The 15259-nt window shown below is 39.6% G+C and overlaps 1 protein-coding gene across 2 annotated transcripts; it reads right to left on the bottom strand.

Moving 5' to 3' along the window:
- Nucleotides 1-4845: 4845 nt before the first annotated feature.
- Nucleotides 4846-13874, bottom strand: nufip2 (nuclear FMR1 interacting protein 2). Of its 2 annotated transcripts, none has more exons than XM_014006798.1 (4): nt 13651-13874; nt 10695-12329; nt 10133-10165; nt 4846-9244 (listed from the first exon to the last, which is right to left on the bottom strand). In XM_014006798.1, the coding sequence occupies exons 1-4, from the start codon at nt 13799-13801 to the stop codon at nt 9192-9194; spliced, it is 1872 nt and encodes a 623-aa protein (XP_013862252.1). In that variant the 5' UTR covers nt 13802-13874; the 3' UTR covers nt 4846-9191. The 2 variants fall into 2 exon arrangements, with proteins under 2 accessions (XP_013862252.1, XP_013862253.1); XM_014006799.1 differs by lacking the exon at nt 13651-13874 and adding an exon at nt 12821-12974.
- Nucleotides 13875-15259: the final 1385 nt, after the last annotated feature.

Here is a 15259-nt window from a genome sequence, read left to right as displayed (position 1 = left end):
ATACTGAAATATAAATACCACAGATAACAGAAACTTATGCTCTAAAATATAATTTTTTAACCCTTTTTATCCTTTTTGCAGTTTTGGAAATACAGATACAGTAGATGTGACAGACCACTGCTATATATCATTTTAAATCACGAGTAAAAGTAAAAACCTGCAGAAGTCATTCAAATGAAAAAGAGGTCATTAGTGATCATGCGTTTGATATCACATTCAGGTGTTTTATTTCTGCCACTACTAATCAGCAGCAGGTCTGAAGGAAAGTCAGTCTCTGTATTACAGACATTTCTATGATTATCTCCTTCCAGTCCAGAGGTGATGAAAATATCGACAGTTGGAAACTTCAGCGGTTGGTGGGAACTACTTTTTCTTCCGCCTGGGTAATGTGGAAGCACAGAGAYACGTGCTCTGTCTGTAGATGTCCATGTAATAAGACACGAGTTTTCCTTTTTATGGTTCTATGGTTTTATTATTTTTATTTTATTCTTTTTATTGTTTAAAATACTATTTTCAACTATTTTAGTTTTTCTGCTGTTTTAGTTCAACTATGCTGTAAACAAGGATACTACATCAAAATACTTTTAAATTTAAAATGAATAAAGAAACTACTCTGTCTTGTATTGTTGGTGTAGTGGGGATTTACCGGTAAATATGCAGATTGTGTTCGATTTACCAGACACATTAGGTGTATTTGTACTACAAAGTATCAGTATYGGATTAGGATTGYCTGARTTTTACTCTGTATTAGAAACTGACAGGAAATCTGTGGTATTGAACATCTCTATTAAAAGCTGAGGAACAAAATAAGACAGATCCTGACAGAGGGTGTGTTATACGAAATTCAGTTCTGTGAAAATCTGTTCCCCCTGTGTTGGGAGTGCCCCCCTGATATTAACCATTTAGGATTGGTCTGACGTTAMAGCTGGACCAGTGATTCTCTCTAAGGTTAACCAGTAGAGGGAACAGATTTTCACAGGGGAACTGAATTTTGCACATCACCGAGACTCATCTGAGTCTAAACTGTGCAGCTGAGAAATATCATCGAGCTGCAGCTGCTAAATAAAAAAGCATACATATAATTCTTCGGTTTATGTGCAGCAGGTGACATGTTTTACACTAAGATTTTCAGTGATCTGTTGTTGGTCTCACTGTGTGTTAGGGACCACTCTCAGCTACTACCACACCAAATCTGAGCTCCATATCTGCAGGTTTTACTGAGTTATAGATATTTTTGTGTTTGCTAAGTTGGATTGGTTGTGGCCGCCATCTTGAGTTGGGTCGACTCTAAATATCAATGAGCTGTAGAGGAAAGTTCAGTTATCACTTCCTGAAAGTCTCATTAAACTTTCTCCAGGGGTCCCTGAAATGTTTTGCTAACAGACAGATATATAAAGAAGATGTTTACAGTCCATCATCTGTCTTTAATGAGAAAAAAATTGATTTATGAGGATTAAAACTGTATACGTTCGTTTTCTAACTTACCTGAACAAGTTTTGGGAAAACGAATAAACAGAGCATGGTGTATTTTGGAAATAATGTTTTTGTTTGATGTTTCTGCCTTTTCCTTTAAGAAAAACTGTGTTTTCGGTTCTTGTCACACAGTTTTTACCGAGTTCATCCTTTKCGCAGCAGTCCTTAAGTCAGGAGAAATCTGGCTTTTTTCTTTCTTTCTTCCTTCTGAAGCCCCTCAGACAAAATGTTGATTCAAAGATCAAACCTTTTCCTGACCTCRCTGCACTGGACAATCACTCTGAGCACCAAGCATCCGGCCCCAGGTGGCCTTCATAAAGTACACAGCAATCAGGGGGAAATTGAGGGGGTGCTGGTAAACACCGGTTCAGCTGGACCCACAGAGTGGAAAATGTGTGTGAGTGTGTGTGTTTGTGGTGAGTGCCACACTGTCAACGGCTTCCAGGGTTATCATGTTGGAGACTGAACTCTCCACAGCAGCAAACAACAAAACTTAACAGAGATTTAACAGACGTGTCATCAGAGCAAAAACTTTTTCATATAAAAACCTGGATGCGTATTGCCCGCTGCCTGTCAGGACAGAGTTTTATTAATTCTGCACAAATTCAACAATCACACGTTATCTGACACTCAGAGGATGTGATGTGAATGACTCTCAGCTACCACCACATCTAATGTCACCTTCAACTAAAYTGACTGAGCTGTTGCCATTTTTCACAGGTGTCAAAAGTATTCACTCMTTACTTAAGYAGAAGTATAGATACTAGGGTTTAAAAATACTTTTTTGGAAGTAGAAGCATCAACTCAAGCTTTTTACTCAAGTACAGAAGTACTGGTTTTAAAACTACTTAAAGTATAAAAGTAATGAACACTTTAAAAAAACACAGGGTTCTATTGTGCAGTGATTTCCAACCAGGGGTACRCGAGCATATTACAGGGGGTACGTGGAAAAGTTTCCCAGGTGTGTGAATAAATTAATAAAAATAGGACTGGGTTATGTAGGGTCCTATGATTTACGCAATGTGGAAATTGTAGACAGAATTGACCCAAAATGGAATCCAGTACAAAATGATTTAAGCGAGTTTCTGAGTATTTTCTGTACCTGTCATTACCTGGCCTTTTTTATTTTATTACTTATTCACTTTCAAGGTAAAATTTTGATCTTTGTTTAATTTAAGTTGAAAAGAATGAGAATTAAACATTCTAGGGAGTTAAATAAATATGTTGTAGTACATTATAGCTTTGGAGAATTATTGTTATGTTTGACTGAGGGGTACTAGTGGTATGATAAAATGGCTTAGGGGTACACAAGTACAAAAAGGTTGAGTTGATTTGTGTCACACAGGTGTAATGGAGTGCGTTCAGTCCAATAGGTGATTTCTCATCCAACCACAATCAAATTCACTCTATCCAAGGGCTCCATGTAGCTGGGTAGATTTCTATTTTTTTTTCTGAACACTGAAAAGATGGAATAAAAACAAAACTAAAATAAATAAAAACAGAAATTAAATGCTTTTTGCATTTTTAAAAAGTAAGGAGTAGAAGTAAAAAGTGGGTTGAAAAATAATTATTCCACTAAAATATAACCAAAATTTCTACTCGTTTTTACATCAGGCATGTAAATTATCATTCATCATTATACATGTTAATTCAGATTATATCGAGTTTCTGCTTTTGTCCTCATGAAACCTAAAACTCTTGTTATATTKTGTGTTTTAAGTGACTTGAATGAAGCAGAGCAGAAAGCCTGAGTCTGTTTGAGACACTTTTATCCACAAGGGGGCGCTGTTGGTCCACAGCAGCATGAAGACTGTGAGCAGGAGCAGCTGCAGTAAGGGTGAACATTTATTTAACTCTGAAAAACACAAAGACAGCAGTCAGAGGGAACCCTGACTCTTTGATAAATCAGAGGTTAAAGATAAATCTAGACCAGAGGCAGGAAACATGTCAGACAAAATGAAAACAGAAGCTGTCAGGGATTTATTTATTTTTTTTACAGAACTGCAATTTGAGCCTCAGACATTTAATGTTTCCACTTATTTTTCGCACACTTTGTCTTATATTTACATTCCTAAAGATCAAATTATTTTATCCAGTATATATTGAGTTTATGTTGCATAATGACCTCACCTGAGGACAAACCTGAGCAACAGGTGACTAATTGCAGTAAGTGGGGATTTCCACATAACAGTTCTTAAGATTATTTTCACGTTTTAGTAATTTGTTCTTTCTTTAAGCAGCTAGTAAGTTATATTCCTCAGCATCTGTTTATAATCAGATTTATTTACTGCTTGTAGTTTTAGGAAATGTGTAATTTTTTCTGATAATAAACATTAAATCGACAGTGGCAGGTCACATTGTTTTATGTTATGCACTTTTCTTCAAGAAACTTTTGCAAACCTAATAACCTGAATGYAAACAGAGATGCATTATGGGTTATTAATGTGATTATAGAGCTAGTAAATAGAGCAGCCACCTGTTCCAAACACATACTATTAGAGCTGAACATTTAAATATGASGTTTAGTTCAAAGGTCAGAGTTAAAAACCTGATTAATAAAAATCTAAATGTATTTGTTCTGTATTTAAAGGCATCTGAAGAGTAGACTTCAACATGTTCAGATGACATTGAAGTGTTTGGTTCACAGGGAAACATGAAGTCAGGGGATGAAAAGAAAATCTGCAGCTGCAATCTTTGACCACTAGAGGGAGACATTGACCAACAATCAGATCGTCTTCTGCCTCTGTCTCATCTGGCACTTTTGATAACTGATAAAACAATTTATAAATGATTAGACTATATCTTGTCTATAGATTATATATGACTATATTTAAATGATTTTTTTAAACTCTGAATTTTCAGGACTCATCTTGCTGAGGACTAATTTGTTGTTTCATCTTTATATTTTATATTTGACCAATTATTCCATCAGTGTTCTGTGCTGTTAATTACTTTCTTTTGCAGAAATTATGGTCATATTCCAGGAAAACGTGTTTACCAACATTAGATAGATGACTTAACAGAAAAGACTTCTGCTGAATCATTTCTTTTTTCACTCTACCTGATGAAATGAACTTAACAGGAACTATAMTCATCTGTATGAAATCCCTTTACTTTTAGCTGCTCCCTTCATCGAGGGTGGGGTTGTGGGACCCCCACAACCCCAACTCAGACAACTCAAATGTTTTCATTCTGGACCCACAGCACTGTGCAAAAGTCTTGAGTCRTYATGGTGTGGCCTTTATTTGGATAACTAAAAACTTATAATTGTAGCCAACAGATGATCCACCTTTACGTCATTACAGTGGTTTGTTACTTTTTTATTACTCTGTTCAACTTGTTTTCAAAATAAAACACAAAACCCTTTAAAACTTTGATGATGAATAGCATTTAATTAAAACTAAAAACAGTGAACACATGGGTTTGTTTTTGTTTTTTTTATTGACTATTACATTGTTCTGAATTTGAAGGGTTATCATGCTTAAAAACAACAAAAAAAAAAACAGAAATAAAACCAATGTAATGTGACAATTTTGTTAAATTCAAAACATGAAAAATTAAATAAATGAGACTGCTCACTGAAAATGCCGACCTGTAAGACGTTTAGGAGACGCTGATGCCTCAGAGTTTAGGAGGCAGRGAAGATGGACAAAGTGATACGAGGGGAGACAAAAAGTGAGGGGGAGGAGGGGAGAAATAAATWAATTGCATGAACGGGCTCAAACCTTAGAGATGACACAAAACTAAAAAAAAAGAGACTTGCCACAACGTGCCTGCATCATCTCTACTGGGTAAATCCTGTTTTGTCTCCTTATTTAGAATCTGAAACGCTTCAGATTAAAACAAAAAGCCTCAAAATTTGTTTTAGTAGTTGTTGAGACACTTAACATTGTAAGAGAGGGACAGCTTTTAAGGGCGAGCACAAAAACACCAGATCCAGCGACTTCCCCCCCCCACCCATCACAGGATGAAGAAGCAGCACTTTCGGTGTTTATTCACCTTTTTGCTGCTCGTGCTGCAGAAAACGCTCGGAGTGACATTCAGCTGCTACAGAAGTGTCCTCTCCTTCAAAACACTCATCTGAACTGAGCAGGATGTCAACAGAAAGCTGGCTATGACATCATCAACATGCGTCTGTGTAGTAGTAGTAGGGTACCTTTGGCCTGTGTGTGAAAACCTCAGTCGCCTTCAACAAATTCAAATATATTAATAGAAACTCTAGACGCAGTGTTTTTATGTTTATCACAACTATCTGAACAAACGCATTATTAATAACTCTGTATAAAATCTGCAGGAAAATTACCTTCCAAATATATTAACGATGGTGCTAAAACAAGGGGGGTCTAACATCAGCTTCAACTAAAAAATTAAAACATCTAAAAACAATTTTAGTTTAATTGTGCAACTATGGATAAATTAAGAATACAACTTAAAAAAAAATCTTTAAAACATGTTAAATGAGTCCAGATTAATTCATTGCTACTATAGATGTTAATTTCATTAAAAGACTGGTACCAGTATACACCAGCAACAACAGCTGTTTGAAGTGATTTTGGCTTTAGGTCACACCATTCTGAAGACAAGCCGTAAAAACTAAAAAATAATTAAATCATCTAAAAAAAACAAAAACAAACAACGGAAGTAAATCTGGATTAGCCGTTAGAAAACTAAAACACGTTACAAAAAAAGAGAAAAGAAAAATGGCACGGATACACGCTGGAAGCAGGTTTTTAAAAACAATCAAAATTGCTGTAAGATTTTTTCCCCCTCCCCTCACTGCTAACCTCTCACAGGCACCTGAACATGAAACAAGGAGGGGAGGGGGGGGGGGGGGGGGGGGGTAGAAAATAGAAGAGGAACTTGCATATAAGAGGAAGAACTCTCCACACACCCACACACCCACACACACACAAACACACACCAAACAACGTCAGTCACAAGCTGGAAGCCTGCATCAGCATCTTTGAGGTGATTGCACATCCTGATGTGGAGGAAGGGGGGAGACGTATAAAATCTGCACTAATTTACTTCTCCTTTCACCCCCTCCTCCCCTCCAATCACTGATTACTCATCCACTTGGTTTCAACAACCTGATTTTTTATTTATTTTTTAATTTTTTATTTAATTTTTTTGGTTTGCAGGCTACATCTCTCAAACTAAATGTGAATAAATGCATAATCTGCGAAGCGTCGCTGCTGTAGACAAGTGCTTGAAAAAGACTAAATGTTAGGGCGAGAGGAAGGGAGCGGGACAAAAAAATAAATAAATAAATGGATTGTAAGACTACAGTTTTAATATGTTCACCCTGTTTCCAGTTGGAAAGCTTTTTGTTACTTCCAGCTCCAACTGTTTAACCCGATTGTGTCGATTTGTCTGCGGGTTTGGAATTAAAATCGATACCAGATTAGTAACTTCCACAAGCAAAACATTAATGCTGCCCGACCCACTGCTCCTGAATCATATTCAGAACTGTTCTAACGGAGACGGCAGCCTCTGCACCTCAGCCGTGTGCAAAACAAACCCAAATTTATTTTAAAAAAGGACAGCAAACACAAAATAAAAAGATGTCTGCGACAGCTTTCCCTTTTCTGCACATGGGGACACAGTGGCAGGAAGCAAACCTTTCAGAGTAAAAGCACGTTGTCCAACAATAAGAAGTAGTGCTTCTCTGTGAACGCAAAGGAAACCGACAAAGATGGCAAATCCACAGAAAACTTATTGTGCTTTCTCAACGCGGACAACAAAAATATAAAAATAAAATGAAAACAATTTACGCCAAAGATCAACACATTTTGTCAACAGTAGCTATTTGGTGTTAAAACTCCAATTTAGCATTTCCAATCAGGGAAGAAAACATGACGGGGGTTTGTTTGGCAAAAACAATATTTGATTTCTTCATGGCTTTAGCAACACTACCTGAGTTACATTTATTAATTCTTTATTTAGCAACTAGTTTTTTTTTATTTTTTATTTTTTATGTTTCAGTAACAGCCCAGAGCCATTCTTTCAAGGAGCATTTCTAGTTGGTACATATAGAGTTTTTTAGTATTTAAGATAAAAGGTTAATTTGTTTACATAAAGTGCCAGTAATCCACACGTTATCCAAATCTAGATTACAGAGTAAAACCCGGAGCAGAACCAACCCACGCTTAGAATTAAAGTGATGTCACAGCGGATCGACCAGTAGGCAGTTTGAATCATTTGGGCTCACTAGAATCTCTTAATTCGACCCTATGCTCTTCTCTCACACACACACAAACACACACACCAACACAAAGGAAAGTTAGGAAATTGTGCAACAAAAGTGAAGATGCACTTTTTTAAATGTTTGAGAAATACAACAAAAAAAACTGAGCTTGCAGGCTACAACAAGCGTCTTGGTTCATGATTTCGCAGCTCAGCATCGTAACACATGTTTATGGTGTTATTGCACACTCGTCTGCAAACCGGTCCCCCCCGCAGTCAAACGTGGAACGACCCATCATTGCATTTCTACACACTTCCACTGGGACCCGAGATTAATATTGCAATGTTGTGTTAATGAACAGTGAACTCTGACTCATTCATTTACACCAGTAAACAAAATTAAAAACACTATGCCATGAAGCTAAATCTTAAAAAAAAGCAATACTTGAACAGAAATGCAATAACCTGTGGGGACATCCTGAGTGTTGCAGCTGAACATGGAGCACAAAACACAGAACATCTCATCAGAGGCAAAGTTTCTGCTTTAACAGTTTGTCCCCCGACTTCTTCTTTCCCTTTCTTCAACTCAGATTTCATCTACAGAAGCTGTGTGAACCTGAATTTAAGAACAGTCTGTGATAACGACCTTCTGCGTGAAATGTATTAGAGGTTTAAAACAGAAAAGTTTAACGGAGACCCGATGGTAAAAAACCTTTAGCGCTTCTGGTAAAACCTAAAACGGGGGCGGAGCTTTCCTTCAAATACGGCACTGCAGTGCCTCAGCTGTGGGGGCGGGGTCATACAGCAAATCAGCAAATCGTTTTCTTGTTAGTTCAGTTGGTTTACAGATTAAAAACAAACACATCTGGGCTCTGAGTAGTTTCCTCTAAAAGGATTTAAGACAACCTTCTTTTTCAGGATGGAGCCTCGCTGCCGACTCAACAAAACCCACAACTTGAAGGCATTTTTCCCCTCTTCTTCTCTCCAGAGAGTCTGCTTTCATCCAACATGAAGCTGACACACAGTATGTATGACTTAACATATCTACAGTGAACTCTTTTGAATGCATGAAGAAAGAATGGGACTGAGGCGTCCCCGCAGCTGGACTGACGGCCACCACGCTTCAACAGAGACAAAAAGGCTTGTAGAGTTGCGGTCCGAGACGCCTTTTTTTTTTTTTTTTTCTTTTTTTGTTGTTGGACTCCTGAACGTTATCCCTTAAAAGCCATGAGACGAGGACTACCACAGCTAGAAGGTTGCAGAAGTTCATTCATTGTGGTGGAGAGGCACCGATCAGCCTTGTTTAATGTCCGTCCAGAGAGTGTTCGTTCTTCTGATGCCCTCCAAATAACAAACAAAACCAAACAAAAATAAATTGTCTTATTATACCCGAGGTTCCAGGGGGGAAATCATGCTTAGATGTCAGAGTTTTCACAGTTGTCACCTTATCCAACAGGATTTTTTTTGTTTTCTCTCTCTCCAAGGTAGAAAACTGCAGCACCCAGAAACAAAAACAAAAACCAAAATCTACCTCACTGATCAGGTCCGTCCTTGGTCTCATCATAAACCACTACTCTTTTTGGATCTACAGCGGAGAGAGGGAGAGAAGAGGTGAAGAGTTACAGCACAAGCTACAAATAAGGATTTACAGAAATAAAACATTTTTAAACGTAGCAGCTAATTGCATTAAACCGCTATCTGCGATGCTAGCTGGACCCAGAACATTGTCCATCRCACAGAATCACTGTAACTAATGAGAACTACCATTATTACCTGCTGTTGGGTAATAATGGGGTAATCACTGCTGCATGGGTCAAATCTATCATCTCCCCCCACCAGACCCCAACTGTATCCATCAGGTAGAAACCTCCATTAAACTATAACAGGAGTTCATTTATTTGCTTTATTTTACTGGCACTGAGCCTCGAGGAATAATAATAATAATAATAATAATAATAATAATAATGTTCATTCATTTCATTAAAAACAACATAAATTCAATATAATTAAAACACAAATCATAAATAAATGAAAGGCAGCAGAACACCACAAAATCTTATAATAGCTGCCRCTTTTTTCTCAAATAAAATCAATCAAAAATAAACTTCCAATATAAAAAGAAACTAAACTAAAAACGATCTTGCTCAGTAGCCTGTGGGTTTGTGGTGTGTACGAGAAACCTTCTGCTGCCCAGGAGAAACCGTTCGCTGTATATAAAGTACTACGCTCAGTGGTCTCAACTCCAGATTTTAACTCAAACTGCTGCAGAGGGTTTTATCCAAAATTCCCAAAAACATTAAATCCACCTGATGAAGTCGTCAAGAAAGTTAAAATGACAAATGTCACATTCCAAATGTAATCTTAAAGCTTTTCTACTACAGAGAACGTTTCTCATGAGCAACAGGAAGATTTCTTGTGCACGGAAATCATGAACAACCTTTCTGTTTCCTCCAGCAGCTCCGTGTGTATTTACCTTGTTTTTGCAAGTTGAAAATGAATTCCATTTCTGTAGGAGAAAAGAAAAAAGTTACTTCAACATCGAAACATAGTCATGAAGTCAGATAATAACAGATACTGCACATTTTTTTTAATAAGCACATTGAGACTTTTTAAAGTCAATAAGCTTAAAATGCGTTTGACATTGATAAAACAAGAACAGGGTGAGTCTAAAGACACAGGACACCCTTTTATCTGAGGGGGGGATGCTAAAATCTCAAAAGCCTCCATATTGGATGAAAATAAAAGAGTTACCCTTGACTCACAGACTAGATATAATTGAGTAAAAACAAAAATTGTAAAGCGCTGCAGAGCGATAAGGTCAGTAGCTGCAACACTGACTTCTAAAATCATATAAATAAGAGTTTTCCTGAACATTTCTAAAGATTATGATCAAACTGTGGTTTATTATAAACAGAAGAACAAGTTGTCACATTTTGGTAAAAGTCAAAAATCAGAGTTTTTTTTATTAAAAGATATATTATCAAATAAAGTCTGACAGACATGAATTCATTCCTCATCACAGACAGAAATATTACCTTTAGTGTGATAGGCGACAGCAGCTTTAACATCAAACGAGCCCCAGCTACACCTCCTGTCTTTAGTGTGGATCTGCTCTTTAGGAGACCCAAACAACACAGTGGTTTGCTGGCCCTGCGCAGGCTTAGCACCATTGTCTTTACTGGCAGCTGACCCAGAGGAGCCCRCCCGTTTGACCTCCGCTTTTTTCTTCTCCTGCAGCTCGGACGCCTCCTCGCCGATCGCACAAGCAGGAGAACAGGCGCCCGACGCTTGGCAGGCGCCACAAGTCCTTTTCTCTGGCTCTTGAGACAAAGYGCCAGGTTCTACAAACGACGGGCTAACGTCAAAAAAGGCCTGGGCAACCTTGTCTCCAACAGTCTGACTCTCGCTTCGAGACGTCACAGAAGTCTGGTCGTCAGCAGGCACGTTTCCTCCTTCTAGCCCCAAGTKGGGCTCGTTGATGAAGGAGAGCCCCCACTGATTCTGGAAGATGTCTCCCAGGGCTTTCTGATTTGTCTGAGCAGCCGGTGGGTCGAGGTGACGAGCGCTGGGGAGCACAGGTTGCATATTTAAAGGGTAGACTAAGAGAGTACACTTTTTCAGCTCGCTCGCCTCTCCATCTACAGGACTTGTTGTAGAGCTACAGTTACTTTCTAAAGATGCTACATTCTCGCCGCCTGGGATAGATGGGGCTGATTGAACACAACTAGCAGCAGGAACGAAGAAGGTACCCGAAGACGGGCAGCCGTTTCCAGAAAYGGGACCATTAGTAAAGCTAGCTGAGGAGATAGTTTTCATAGCAGACATCGGGACTTGTGACAGTCTCACAGGTGGAGGGGGAGTCACCTCTCCTCCGATTTGAGCCACTTTATTGAGGTTCTCTTTTACTTTACTTGCATAACTGATCTTAGGAACWATTTTAGCGCTGCTGTTGTCCACAGGAAACACAGGTGGGGGCTTAAACAAAGTCCACGAGTCCTCTTTTGAAGGTGAGGAAACCTTGCCTTTGTGCCKTTCTTCGCTTTTTTTACCAAACGTTCCAGCTGTTTTGCCATCGGAGTTTTTCCGTTGGGATTCGCCCGCTGAAGTCTCAGACACGACAGTCCGTTTCGCCGCCGAATGCGCCTCCACCTTATGGGTGGACCTGGCTTTCTCAGTCTCGAGATCCACRGCGCCCAGCTCGTGCGTAGTGTTGCGGGGCTGCATGTCTCTCTCTTTTTCTCTCGTCACATTGTCAGCGTTCTTGGTGTTGTTGCAGCGGGCCTTGCGTCTCTTCGGGGTAGTGTATCCACCTTCRGAGCCGCTGCCGTCATTGTCCTTACTAGAATAGCCATTTATAATGAGGCCACAGTTTACAAGGCCATTCTGAAGCAAAGCAGAGTCTCTCTTATCAAAGGGCTGGATCTCATGATGACTCAAATCCAGAACCTTGTCCTTGTCATTTTTAAAGTCCATGTTCTTCTTATGACCCAGCAGTTTGYTGCTCGCTTTTGGACCGGACGTGTAGAACTTCTGCGTCCCCTTTTGCTTCACATTTGCATTATTTATGTGTCTGTTGCCACCAATGTTCAAAGGATGGGACATAACAACAGCATCAGACGGATGTGGACTCTTCTCTCCTTCCTCGTCGCTGATGTTTACTTTCTTATTGCCTGAAAAGGGAAAGAAAATCAGTTCATGCTGTAATGACTAATAGAAAACAGGTTCAAAAGCCTAATTTATTCCATCTCYTCTCACAGAAACTGATGAACAGGTMCAATAAGTTTGTGGTTCCTTTGAAAGGGCTGCTTAAAAACAAACAAATGAAACAAATGCTTCTTATCTTGTGTCTATCATTTTTTAAACATGTAGCAGTCCAAACTAACACCTAATCTGACAAATATTAGTAATTAAAAAGGCTGATATGCAGGATCAAGAGTGATTTCCAGTAAATCATCATGCCTAGGCCTTCAGATGCGAAGTGCTGTGTCAACGTGGGGCTTCTTCCACCATGTTTGTTGGCACAGCACACACAGCTCTGTCTTCTTAGACAGCTTCTTGCTTTTTAATAAATATTAAACCCACCCAGCGGCTGTCGGCTAACCTAAACTCGAAGCTGCGTGGCTTCCCCGTTGACCAGGCCTGTCAGCTAATGTCAACCAACCAGTAAGTGATGGCAAAACATCCCTGTCCCAGTCGCTGGTCCAGCGATTCCCACCTAAAACTCGACGACGACACGCTAAAGCGTCTGGATATACTGCTTTTCCGCAGTTATTTCCCCCCCAGCTAGCCGGCTAAGTGTAGCATTAGCTCGCAGAGAGATTCTGACATGGCCGACAGGAAATGGCAGCACAGAACATTCCAGCGGAGCCGGCTCGGTTTCCTAAACTGGACCCAGACGTGCCGGAATTAAACTGATACAACATAAGACTGTAGGGAATAATGAGCCACGCGCTTATATTAGTCAGTGCCACGAGGGGAGTTTTCTAAGAATATTTAGCTGCACGAGGAGAAGAAAACTAGGAGGCGAAATCGGTGTTGTGCTGAAGAAGAGCACCCCTCGTCAAAAGCCCCCCTGTCATTGGAAGAGCGTTTCAAGACACATGTATTTACTAATACACCGAGCAAAAGTCTGATGGAGCGAACTAACCTGGGTTTTTCTGTAGCTTTAGGGATAATTATTCCACTGACGTAGTCTGACAGGRTGCTGTTTTTTCGGCACAACACCGGCGCACAAGGTCAATCCGCTATCTGTCAAACCACTAGTTAGAGACACCGGTCATGCAACGTCAGCAGCTCCCGAGTAAAATGTGTAAATTTATTTTATGACAGACGAACCAACTCTGCACTTAACCAGCTTCTCTGTCGTTTCTTAATTTATTCGGAGCAGCAGCATGTAAAAAAAAAAAAAAAGCTAGCTTGCGGGCTAAGCTCCCCCAACCACGTTAGTTAGCTAATGCTAGTCGGCTAGTTGACATTAGCCGACACAAATACCTGTTTTCTTCGTCTGCGCTTCCTGATGCTGGCACTGGAAGTGGCTCTGATCATTTTTCAGACAAGCTGTGCGCTGAGCGGAGCTCCGGTCCTCTCCGTGGTGGTGGTAGTAGTGTCTGTCTTGTGCCCGATCTTTGGGCTGTTCCTCCATTGAAGTGAAGAATGTCGGAGCCTTGTTCAGCCTGTATGTGTGTGTGTGTTATTAGCTCACGGTCCAATCACTACCAGAGTTAAGCGGAAGCTATTTGAAGCCGCTGTAAACGTCAGCAGTAAAATGGCTAAAAATGGCAGCGTTTTTGGGTGAGCGCTGCTGCTGAACTGTGTGCACACAGTACGRTCCGAGTTGCTTATGTTTTCCAGGACGTTTAGGTGCACGCAGATGAGGAAGTGATTTCTTTTACATCTTTTTTTTAGAGTGGGGGAAAATAACGGGGTGGGGTTCGTGGAAGAGCCAAAAAAATCATATGACCCGAGGCGCTGCCACGTCTCCAAGCCAGTGGACACATTTCTGATTTAGGTCCACAGAAAGACCAGCCCCTCTCCTAAAAAGGACAGTCATTTGTAAGCATTGTAAGCCGTACTTAAACTAATTATTTAAAGCTAGAAAAAGAAACCCACACACGTGCATGTTTAACCACATAAAGTAAAAKAATGCACACTCTTGCATATTTAACCATTTGAAGTAAAATAATGCACACTGGTTCAGGACAGCTTCACTGTTTTCCTGAATCAGAAGCTGCATAAASCAGATTAAAAGTAGTCAAAATTGAAAAACAGTTTTGATCTCATAAATGAAGCTAAGAAGTTGTTTTTGTTTTGCTTTTTTCTGATTATTTAAACCACGAACTCCAAGTAGTAGATTAATCAAGTACTGTAACATTTATAGGTCAAGAACAGCCATATATTTAAAAGCAAATCAAAGTTTTTGTGCTTTCTGTATACTGTACTTTTATATAAAGAGCGCCCTCTAGTGGGTAACTGTGCAAAATGTTAGTTATTCAATCCTGAGACTGAATTCTGGTTTCATAAGCCCCATTTATGATTCTGGTGAGGGTGATAATGTTTTTGCACATYTCTSTGTGTGTTTGTGTATCAAACATGTTACCACAGATTTCATGAACCACTGAAGTGATTTTGATGAAACTTCTTTCTGCTGTTCCTTCTTCAGGGATCACCACAGCGAGTCATCCTCCTCCTGTCCTCTGCATCTTCTGCCCTCACTGTAATCCCTGGATGCACATCTACAACGTGATTAACTTTTGGAGTCAACCAAATTCAAGATAGCTACTACAGCTAATGGACCTTATTCAACACAAAAATGGTTATAACTCAGTCTTTTGTACAGATATTAAAGCTAATTGAATGTGGTTGTAGATGAGAGTCATCCTCAACACTCTGAGCACCAGCATACAGGGGTTGGACAATGAAACTGAAACACCTGTCATTTTAGTTAGGGAGGTTTTATGGCTAAACTGGACCAGCCTGGTGACCAGTCTTCATTAACTGCACATTGCACCAGTAAGAGCAGAGTGTGAAGGTTCAATTATCAGGGTAAGAGCACAGTTTTGCTCAAAATATTTTTTAGCATGGAAGGAAGAAAATATAATGC

The sequence above is a fragment of the Austrofundulus limnaeus genome, unplaced genomic scaffold (genome assembly GCF_001266775.1).
Source record: "Austrofundulus limnaeus strain Quisiro unplaced genomic scaffold, Austrofundulus_limnaeus-1.0 Scaffold37, whole genome shotgun sequence".
Classification (NCBI taxonomy): Eukaryota; Metazoa; Chordata; class Actinopteri; order Cyprinodontiformes; family Rivulidae; genus Austrofundulus; species Austrofundulus limnaeus.
Note: the sequence above shows the minus strand (reverse complement) of the source record. Positions and strands in the feature narration are given on the sequence as shown.